Below are 10,820 nucleotides of genomic sequence, written 5' to 3' on the forward strand. Positions count from 1 at the left end.
GAGGGGCTGGAGGGAATGGGATGAAGTGGGCGAGGCGGCCAATGGTTCGCCAGGTTCGCCAGGTTCGCCTTCGCTTCGCGATCTGCTTCGCGAACAGTGTGGAGTGTGGAGAGGGAAACAGTGGGAAAGAAAGGACTAAGGAGCGGAAAGTAAGGAGACAAAGAGGAATGGGCGCGAGAAGCGAGGCAACGAACCTTACGAACCTCGTCGATGTCTCCATCTGTCTGACGATAAGTCAGATCAATCGTACAAAATTATCGATAATGCAGGTCGCGCCATCCGATCTCGGTCGATAACTGCGAAAATTTAAAAATTGTACGGTTTCAACGCGCCACGCTAATCAATTTCACGTTTCTCAGTGATTGATTTTATAATCAATTTTAATTGGACTAGTTGTCCTTTGTTGCGACAAAATTGTTTTATTTGAATCTCAAGCAAAGAACAACAGGTGTTAAAATAATCGAGAATACAGGAGAATCTATAAATTAAGTGATTTTCTAATCGAGAACTTTTAATAGGACAAATGATTTCGTTTCAAAAATTGTAGATTTTGACGAAGAATTTGAAATAATTGATCAACAAATAATAAACATTTGACCTTTAGTTAACACGTAGCATCACACGGTTGAATCGCGCTTATCGCAAGTATATATTAGTCGCATTTGCCTAAGCACTTCGAAGAAGCGAGCTATACTGAGAATCCTATTATACTAGGAATTAACCCAAGGCAAAGCTGTGCAGTGACGTCATTAATCGTTCCCCGAGCGGTTTGTTTTCTCCATCTCTCTCTCTCTCAATCTCCTCAAATTATATATATATATATATATATATATATATATATATATATATATATATTTATTTGCTTCCGCTGAGAAGCTGAAAAGAAAAAGTAACTTAACGTATATAATAAAACGAGCGGAGGAGATGGAACGATTCTTCATCTTCGGCCATCGTATGATCGTGCTCAGCTGTTTCGTGTCAGGTGACTTTTGACGTTCTTATCTGCTATGCAGTTAAATAAGGATCATCTGTTACAACTACGCGAGTCGCTGACTATGTGCATGTACACGATTTCACATTCCCACATACGCGCGCGCATGAAGAAGGGGGTGATGTGATCGTCGGAAGAGAAAAGGGAGAGGGAGACGCGATACGCTCTCGCTCGCGTCGCGTGCTCGTGTACTGCTCGTGTGTCCGCTGTCCGCCCGCTTACGACAGTTCGTACTCTCTCTCTCGGCCGATTGAGAATAATTCGTTCAGGAAGCCTCCTTTCCACGGCCGCGCACGGATCAATTCGCACGCGGAAACGGTCGCATAAATGCATCTCTCTTGATAACCGGGCGGGCGCAGCCGACCGAGAAGGTAGGTTTCTCTCTCTCTCTCTCTATCTCTCTCTCTCTCTCTCCCTGTAGAAAAAAAAGAAACATTGCTCCCTCGACTCTCCTTCCCTTCCCTGTCGATCACTCGAAACGCGACTCACCGTCGCAACGCACCCTCACTCTAACGCATCCATGCGACGGTATTGCCATTTGTCGAAGCAGCGCGTGAGAGAGCACGCGAGAAAGAGAGAGAGAGAGAGAGAGAGAGAGAGAGAGAGAGAGAGAGAGAGAGAGAAAGCTCGAGGGCAGACTTCCAGACAGACGGTTACGAAAAAAAAGAACGCGAATTGTAAATTCACGAAAGTTCTCTCTCCTCGATGCCTCGACGTCTCGATGTCTCGACGCGTGCTCGAAACACTCTCGACGAGTTCGTCATAACGCGTGAAAAAATCGTTTTCATTTCGCGTGAAAGACTGTCAAGAGACTCCGTTCTGTTCCGTTCCCGAATGCTTCAAAGCGACTCTCGTGCTTGATAATTCACTCCCTCTCGTGTCTCGTCCAAATTCATCCAAGCCGTTTCTCGCGATTGCGGAGCTCGGAATACGCTTGAACTTTCACGGTTGCAAAGGTTATGCCGAAAAGTGCTCTCCTGCTCTCCTTTGACATTCATCTCCGCGTCATGATATCCGTGTAACATTCACGGCGTTTGATCGTCTGCTAACGTGTAGAATGTTTTCTATGCAGATGTCGAGCGAGAATGACAGCGAGATGGATTGCTCGGACTCTGACTGCGGAGATCCGGGCTATGAGGACTATTATAACATCCAGCCATGGGGAGGCGACGTGGATAACGACGTAGACCCGGAGCAAAACAGGAGAGATCCTGAGTATGCAGTGTACGATTGTTTACGAGTCGAACAAGTGGAACGGCTTCTGAATGAGAGCGTAGAGGTGTTAAGTACTAGCCTTCATGTCACGCCATCCCTAGCCAAAGTATTACTGCACGCACACAACTGGGCGTCACAGGATATTGCCACCAAGTATCGTACCAATGCTTCCACTTTATTAATAAATTCAAAGATTAAGCCTACCCCGGAACAAGTGCCAGGAACAAAGAGTCAGCGGGGCAGCGTGTGTTTGGTTTGCGTCATGGTTTGTCCCGCAGACAAATTTGCTACACTCACGTGTGGACATTCTTTTTGCAAAGACTGTTGGTGTATGCATTTTGAAGTACAAATAACTCAAGGTATATCCACTGGTAAGTAGTATTCCTTCACACAGTTGTAGTTGTACTTGTTTCGGTAATTTTTGTCAAAAATCTATCTCTGATATTTGTCTTACCTTAGGTATAAGCTGCATGGCACAAGATTGCGATGTTCTAGCTCCAGAGGACTTTGTCCTTTCCCTACTTACTAAGCCTAACATGAGAGAAAGGTATCAGCAGTTTGCCTTCTGTGATTATGTCAAGTCTCATCCACAACTTCGATTTTGCCCTGGTCCAAATTGCCAAATTGTTTTGCGCTCTAAGGAACAACGCGCAAAGAGAGTCAAATGTTCATCGTGTAAAACTGTATTCTGGTAAATAGTCGTGGATACGTGTTATATATGACGAGTATTTTATGTTACAAGACTGACAATGAGAGAATACTGTTGCAAATTCCAGCTTCCGATGTGGTATGGATTACCATGCACCTACCGATTGCAGTACAATTAAAAAATGGTTAACGAAATGTGCGGATGATTCGGAGACGGCGAATTACATTAGTGCTCATACCAAAGATGTGATTATTTCTTATTGTTTGTAGAATTGTTTCTAAAGTACAACAGGAAACGCTTAATGTATCGTAAAATGTTTTTGCAGTGTCCAAAATGTCATATCTGCATAGAGAAGAACGGTGGTTGCAATCACATGCAATGTTACAATTGTAAGCATGATTTCTGCTGGATGTGCCTTGGAGATTGGAAAGCACATGGTAGCGAATATTACGAATGTTCGCGTTACAAGGAGAATCCAAATATTGCACATGAGAGCGTTCACGCACAAGCGAGAGAAGCTCTTAAAAAGTACCTTCACTATTATGAGCGAGTAAGTTTCACTTGATAATGATGTAGCCATTGGATTATAATTTTTGCTTTATTTTTTATGTTTTATTCGCTACACTTTGTGCTGTTTTTAGTGGGAGAATCATAGCAAATCATTAAAGTTGGAGGAGCAAACGTTAGAGGGGATTAAGATGAGAATTAATAATAAAGTGATGAAAGCTAGTGGTACATGGATAGATTGGCAACATCTATTTGAGGCGGCGTCGCTTTTAGCGCGTTGTCGTTATACTTTACAGTACACGTACCCATATGCCTATTACATGGAATCTGGTCCGCGTAAAGAACTGGTAAGATCTCGCGATAATAATGACAAAAGATAATAATATTCAACAACAAAATATACATATGATAATATAAATGGATATTGAATTGTTTTGCTAACAGTTCGAATATCAACAAGCTCAATTAGAAGCAGAAATAGAGAATCTCTCGTGGAAGATTGAACGAGCGGAAACAACAGATCGAGGAGATTTAGAAAATCAAATGGACATCGCAGAAAAGCGTCGTGTTACTTTATTGAAGGATTTCCTCGAGGTATAATTAATTGAGTATTAGCTTCATTCTTAGTTGTAGTCTATGAAATCTGATCTAAAATTGGATCATAATTGTAATATTTTATTTTTCAAATACCGTCTATTAGCAATTTGCAAAGCATTTCATATATACATGTATATACATATATACATTCATATATGTATATATTTATATATTTAAATGTATACGTATATACATGTTTGTATGTACAAAAGACACGATTGTGTGTTACGTAACTGATATAAAATTGTTATGCGGTATTAATTAAGAATAATTATAAGTAGCTCAGTTCTGAGAAAGAATATTTTTGTTTTGTAGTAAGACAATGTGGGATGCGACTGTAAAGACTAAAAGGATGTGATTTTGTCTGAGTATTATCAGTACAGGAAATAATTTAGCAGCGCCATGTCCTCAATCATTGTTTGAATCTGATATGACATAGAGATTGTAACAATATCATGTATAGTAGTATTGGTTTCAAGTTAAAGACGAATTTTTTCACGTTTCACCAAAATAATCTTTAGGGTAACTTGACTTATGCGACGACAAAGACTAGACTTTATTTAAATTCCAAAAATATTATTCTCATGACGAAATCGATAAGGAAAGTATTAACCGTATCGACGACTGATTTATCAATGATAAATTCGATGACGAAAGCGTATATCCTTTTCCTAGTCTAAGAGTATTTTTCAAAAGCGCGTCACAACGGAACGCTCCCTTTCCTTTTCTGATTCTATTGTATATTCACCCAAGTATACAAAAGATGCAATTCAACAAATAAAGCAATTCAGTAAGCGTTCAATAATTTTTTAAATATGATTGATCCTTGTTTTTAATTATTTACTGGATTTAAATAAAAATCGTAATAAAAGAATCTGGATAAATAAATAAAACTGGGCCTATATTCTGAAATTATAATATCACATACGAAAATATACTATACGGTATTTTCTTACGCGATATTTTTCGAGAATAAAGCTTCTGAACGCTCACTGAGCTTTGTCTGCTGAACGCAGCTATACATTTCTACTGACGCTAATCGCACAGTTCGATAGAAGGCACCGCATAGGAGGTGATACGAAAAGTATCAGAGAACTGTACTATGTCTTTGCTGCTGTTCGCGATCCTCTCTCTGAACCTTTTTCGAAGTATTGTTAATGCTTAAGATACCTTTACGCCCAATGATCGACTAAAGAAAGAAAGAAACGGTAGCCTAATTTAAGTACTCCGGTGCCAAGAGATGACGGTACCATCCCGCCGTGTACATACTAAGCAGAATTAAACATGTACGTCGAGGAATAGAAGGAGGAACGCGACGGATTTTTTACTTTTGATTTAAACTAGATTTTAAAGATACATGCAACGATCAAAGATATCCGCGACACACCTAGCCGTAATCGAACTTACATATTTTCTAAGCTATTTAAAAAAAAAACAAGGATTCACCGTACCATTATAACTTTTACTTCGCCCTACAAGCGCGAGGAGGGATGTAGGTATTCAAAAGTCTAAATTTCAAAGTTCTTCGAAACGCAATGTAATAACTAATGTCTCGATAAGAGGAATAAGATCTTTCAACATAAAACTAAGATAACAATAAGATGATAGTTTCCGGAAAATCGAAAAGCAGAGAGAACCGAGTGCGAGTGATAAGTCTCTTGATTTGTCCCTCCTTGTATGTAGAACTTCTCGAATGTGCAATGTGGGAAGTAATCATTACCGCATAAGAATATTAAAGTATTTGTATAAATTAATACTAATAATAATAATCATATACATATATATATATACATACATATATATATATATATATATATATATATATATATATATATATACAAATTCAGATAATTTTGTCTTCTCAATTTAAATTTTATTGTTAAAAAGATATTTTTTGCTTTTTTTTTTAAAGAATTACATTTTATTTGTTCGCCAAGAATGTCCAGATCGTATCAAGAAAGAGTACATTAATGTATATATTTATTATTTAACCCGTCGAGAATACATCCCTGGTTGAACAAAAGTTTTTTACTGAGAATGAATTTATTTATATTACCATAACATATTCTCCTATATTTCGCAATAAAAAAATATAAATATCAAATGAAAATTAAATCCTGTAGTTCGCGAAAGAGAAATTATTTTAACTCGAAAGAGTGATGCGCAATATTTAATTATTTACTAAAGATCTCCGAACCGGAGTTTTTTTTCAAATTTTCAGTGTCATATGTATTTATATGATTCTAAAAAGCTGATTGTTTCAGCGTGTTTGAAATCTAAAGTCGCTGCGCGTTGGCGCCATTTTTATCACATTATCGGTGCACATTTGAAATTTCAAGATGGCGTCACGTGATTCGATGTGCGGTAACTGCGGTTAAGTGGCGTGTTTCGCCTGTTTCTACCAATATGGATTCCAATGGATTCCACCGTCCGCTTTAACTGTTGCATGAGCGCTCGCTGCTATTGGATGATCCAGGAGAATACATCAAGTTGAGTTGCTGAACGTGACCAATTTAATTCAACACAAAACTTGCTGATTGGTTGGGCTAAGTGGAAAAATTCCAATCACAACGGTTGCTGTAAGCTGTGAGTGGCTACATTGCGACCAATAACGTTAAACCGAACCATGAGACATTTCCTCGTGGTGTAAAGTGCGTATTATTTTCCGCAGCACAAGGTATGTATGAACTACGATTGAAGACTTTATGATAAAACTGATATCATCCTTCTTACCCCTCCCCCCGACTCGTCATACTTAACGCGTACATGTATGTATGTACTTGTGTAGTATACCAGTCATATCAGCACTTCTTTCTCGATTGACGTTTCACTTGATAAGAGATTTTGGCATATAGGTTATGTACGACGGTTGTCAAAGACAATGTTTTGAGACGTCTTGTCTCGTCGTGACAATTCGCTGACCCGTCTCACTTGTCCCGTCCGTGAGTCTCTGCTCCACTTCCCGTCTGGACCGGAATCCACCAGAGTCCGGAGTCGTTGTCTTCACGCACGCCCTTTCCGAGTTCGCAGTTCCGTACTCGCCTTCCAGGCAATGTCAGGAAGTGCACTCTCGGCCGAGCGCTAAATCGTGATTTGTCGTAATCGAGACCTTTTGAGAATGACCGATGAGCTGGTGGAAACACCACGGGGCCTCAATAATGAGGACACCGAGTGCATCGTTGACGCCGAGATCGACGGCGATGATGATGACTCCGACGGGGTCATAGTTCCAGAACTTCAGGGTACACTATCCAAATGGACAAATTACATACATGGCTGGCAAACTAGATTTATTGTACTCAAAGATGGTACTTTGTCTTATTACAAATCCGAGCAGGACAGTGGATATGGATGTCGTGGTTCGATTAGTTTATATAAAGCTAATATCAAGGTGAGAGGTCATGCGAGATGAGATATGTCTTAGCAAATATGTATGTTTAACATTGCAAACATAATGACGCAAACAGTCATGACATTAATCATTACATTAAATTATCTGTTTAACAGGCACATCAGTTTGACGAATGTAGATTCGATGTGTCCGTAAACGATTGTTTGGTTTGGTATTTAAGAGCAAATAATCCAGAAGAGAAGCAGCGATGGGTAGATGTCTTAAAATCTTACAAGGTAATGATATAGCACCGAGACATTTTGTCTCCAGATAATAGTTTATTTTTTGTTATATTATAATAATAGAAATTATACAATTATTTTAATACTATGTGCTAAAGTCTCTTGTCTTAAATATTGCAATCTTTTTTTATTATATACTTCATACTTATATACTTGTATTTTTATTAAATTTTTGTTTCAATATTTGTAAATAAAAATTAAAATTCCACTGAAAAAATTTGTGCTCGATGATTAGCAATTTTTATTTGTCGCAAATAGTCAGAATCCGGCTATGGAAGCGAGAATAGTCTCAAACGACATGGTAGTGCCATTTCGCTCGTATCAAATACACAATCGACAACCAGCGCCGGTAGCCTTACTAAACGTGGCATTAGAGGATTGAAGGAAAAGTTGGCCGAAATTGAAACGTTTAGAGATATTCTAATCAAGCAGATCGATACTCTGCAGAAGTATTTCGACAATTGTGCAGAAAATGCCAAGAATACTTCTAAGGAAGGTAATAACTTTTAACTTGTAAATTCTTCATATGTTTCTGTCTCTTGTTTCAAATATTTAGAATAAATTTATAATGTAAATTTATGATGTAAATATACAATGCGCAATTTTAAATACATAATTATAATTATTATATGAAATAGATAGGAAAAACCTTAACATTTCATTAATTTTGTTGCGATAAATTTCAGAAAAAGTAATTGAGACAATGTTTAATCCAGCTGAACAATCGGTGGATTTCAAAGGGGAAGCGATAACATTTAAAGCGACCAGTGAAGGGGTGCTGGCAACCTTACAACATTGCGTCGAATTGATGGTACAGCGAGAGGATGCATGGCGCCGTAGATGGGAGAAGGAAATTGAAAAGAAACGAAAATTGCAAGAACTTTATAAAGCTCTGAAAGATCAAATTGCCATGCATCATAACGGCTCTCCGAGGCCTAGGGTTGTTATACACGGAGGTCCTGATTACGAGGTTAGTTGTTTTTTTTTTCACAATCGCTGTGCCATTTCAATTTGTATATATGGATTTATGTATATGGACTAATTTATTGTTCTCGAAATTATAATTTCATACTACACAATCGTATTCTCAATGAAGTATTCGTTTTTAAAATCGAAAAGCACAATGTAAATAAATCATAGCATATGAGATGAAAGGGATTGGATCAGAGTTTTGTCGAATCCACCGCTTTTTTCTGTACAAAGTCATGCGTCGTCCTGAATTTCTATTTAATGAAATTCTTATTTTAGAATTTTTAAGTTATACACAAATTTATATATATATATAAAATATATATATTTAAAATAATTAAATATATATATATTTAAGAATTAAAATATTTTTTGTACGTGGTTGAGATCTCCAACAATGATATGTGGACATCATGTATCAAATTGTTTGTCCACTATATTATATAATACATTAACAGCACATATATAATTATCCTTTACACAATCATTATGATAGCTTTTAAAAGAAGTAAAAACTAGAGAGATATATGAAATTGATGACTTAAATGAGTACCACTCTTGCTAGAAAAATATTTTAAACTTCAACATACTTATACATTTTATTATACATAATTATCCATTTTTTTGATAACTATCACTTAGTATTATTATTTTTGATGATAAGAGTTCTTCAGAATTTTCTCTATTTCTATTCATATATACAAGTGTTCCAAAATTTTTTAATCAAAATACTACAATAAGTAAATTAAAAAAAAGTTATACAAGTATTTGCCACTCGTCGTGTCAATCAATAGGTTTTTGAGATATAAATGTTAAAATTAGCCAATTATAGATTATGATTGAACGGTCGTTTTTATGCCACAAAAACAATTGCTCGGAACGACAAATGGCAAGTACTTTTACAACTTATTTCCCCACAAACTTTCTTCTTGCAGTATTTTGATTCGCGGATTTCAGAACATTATATACAAAAATCAGTTATTACTTTTTCTTTAAATTCTTTGATCTTTAGTCTTTGATCTCAAATCTGTGAGTCTTTTCTTGTTAAATATTTTTATATAAATATTTTTAATAATTACTTATTTATTAGGTGTTGGAATTAATTCGTAGCGTTTTACAAGTGATGGGAAGTACTTTCATTAATGTATTTTTTAATGCTCATGTGAAATAAATAACATTCTTTCATTAAAAACGCTACGAATTAATTCCAACACCTAATATAATAAATCTGTTATGACAACATATTGAACTTCTCTGTAGATGACATAAGTAGCGCTTATGTGATAGAAAGTAAGAGAAATACGTTTCTGGCCATATTTCGTAATTATGAATTAGGTCACTACTTTGGAAATCTTTTACTTGCTTAGTATTCTTCAGACCACCAAAGAGTAAAACTTATGTATTTACTCTTCGCATAAACATTTGTGTATATCATTTCAATTTGAATATTAAAAAATGAAGTTGAAGATCAAGTTTTATAATGTGAGTCTTAGGCTGCATTCGAAGCGCACGTTATCAATGCTATCGTGTCGTTGTATCTTTATCATTCGTTGAACGTAAAATAAGGCTAAAATAACGCATTAGCGTTAATAACGCATTCTTTGAACGCGACCTTAATTGTAGAAAAGCGATATTTAAATGTACATGGAATTTCTTTATGCGTTTATGTTTATAATGAATTATAAGTTAAGATTCAGAGAAATAGTAACTTGCATATATTTTTTTTCAATAACATTTAAAATTTCGTTTTTAAGGAAGGTCCGCATAGTGCTCTTTGCGATGAAGAATTTTACGATGCCGTCGAAACGGGTTTGGACAAAATCGAGGAGGAGAATCAATTAAGGGATCGTTTAAAACAGAAATCTGTCTCAATTTTGACATCTCCCACCACAACAGCATCTACGCACAGACTATGGCCAGAAGTAATTATCTCTTTTTATATTTTGCATTTTTCTAATTTATCGCAACACTTTGAAATTTTACTCGCATATTAATGATTATCGCATATTAATGATTATATAAAAAATTAATTTGCAACATCAATTAATAGTAATATCATTGTGGTATCAGATATACGTTAAATAAATTCCTAACAATATTAATTCCAAATATAAAAGTAATTATTAATTATTTATAAATATTCATTGTATCAAACTTTTTATTACTTCATATTATCAATTTGTAGATAGAAAACATTACGATGGAACAGCTGCATTATGCTCGGCTCGGCGTAGGCGGAGCGGGTGGTTGGCAATTATT

General features: G+C 36.2%; 2 protein-coding genes across 7 annotated transcripts in view; both read left to right on the forward strand.

The window, feature by feature from the left end:
- The first annotated feature begins 20 nt into the window (after positions 1 to 20).
- On the forward strand, positions 21 to 5,982 carry ari-2 (E3 ubiquitin-protein ligase ari-2). Of its 5 annotated transcripts, XM_087403623.1 has the most exons (8): positions 21 to 149; positions 2,064 to 2,577; positions 2,666 to 2,897; positions 2,983 to 3,100; positions 3,181 to 3,405; positions 3,497 to 3,709; positions 3,807 to 3,956; positions 4,275 to 5,982. In XM_087403623.1, the coding sequence occupies exons 1-8, from the start codon at positions 21 to 23 to the stop codon at positions 4,275 to 4,277; spliced, it is 1,584 nt and encodes a 527-aa protein (XP_087259749.1). In that variant the 3' UTR covers positions 4,278 to 5,982. The 5 variants fall into 5 exon arrangements, with proteins under 5 accessions (XP_087259749.1, XP_011065703.2, XP_087259752.1 ...); XM_011067401.2 differs by having other exon boundaries at positions 3,807 to 5,982; XM_087403626.1 differs by lacking the exon at positions 21 to 149 and adding an exon at positions 902 to 982 and having other exon boundaries at positions 3,807 to 5,982.
- Positions 5,983 to 6,503: 521 nt separating this feature from the next.
- The window catches only part of cert (ceramide transfer protein), a 5,870-nt gene continuing 1,553 nt past the window's right edge, over positions 6,504 to 10,820 (forward strand). The window contains exons 1-7 of one of the 2 annotated variants that reach the window (XM_011067280.2): positions 6,504 to 6,636; positions 6,815 to 7,350; positions 7,467 to 7,586; positions 7,851 to 8,088; positions 8,279 to 8,562; positions 10,316 to 10,483; positions 10,747 to 10,820. The exon at positions 10,747 to 10,820 is cut by the window's right edge and continues 358 nt beyond it. In XM_011067280.2, coding sequence (XP_011065582.1) covers positions 7,078 to 7,350; positions 7,467 to 7,586; positions 7,851 to 8,088; positions 8,279 to 8,562; positions 10,316 to 10,483; positions 10,747 to 10,820 — 1,157 coding nt within the window. In that variant the 5' untranslated portion in view covers positions 6,504 to 6,636; positions 6,815 to 7,077. Of the gene's footprint in view, positions 6,637 to 6,737; positions 7,351 to 7,466; positions 7,587 to 7,850; positions 8,089 to 8,278; positions 8,563 to 10,315; positions 10,484 to 10,746 lie in introns of those variants that run through there. The other variant, XM_011067279.2, reaches the window with a different exon arrangement.

This window comes from Acromyrmex echinatior, chromosome 2 (genome assembly GCF_024713525.1).
Source record: "Acromyrmex echinatior isolate Ae372 chromosome 2, ASM2471352v2, whole genome shotgun sequence".
Taxonomy (NCBI): domain Eukaryota; kingdom Metazoa; phylum Arthropoda; class Insecta; order Hymenoptera; family Formicidae; genus Acromyrmex; species Acromyrmex echinatior.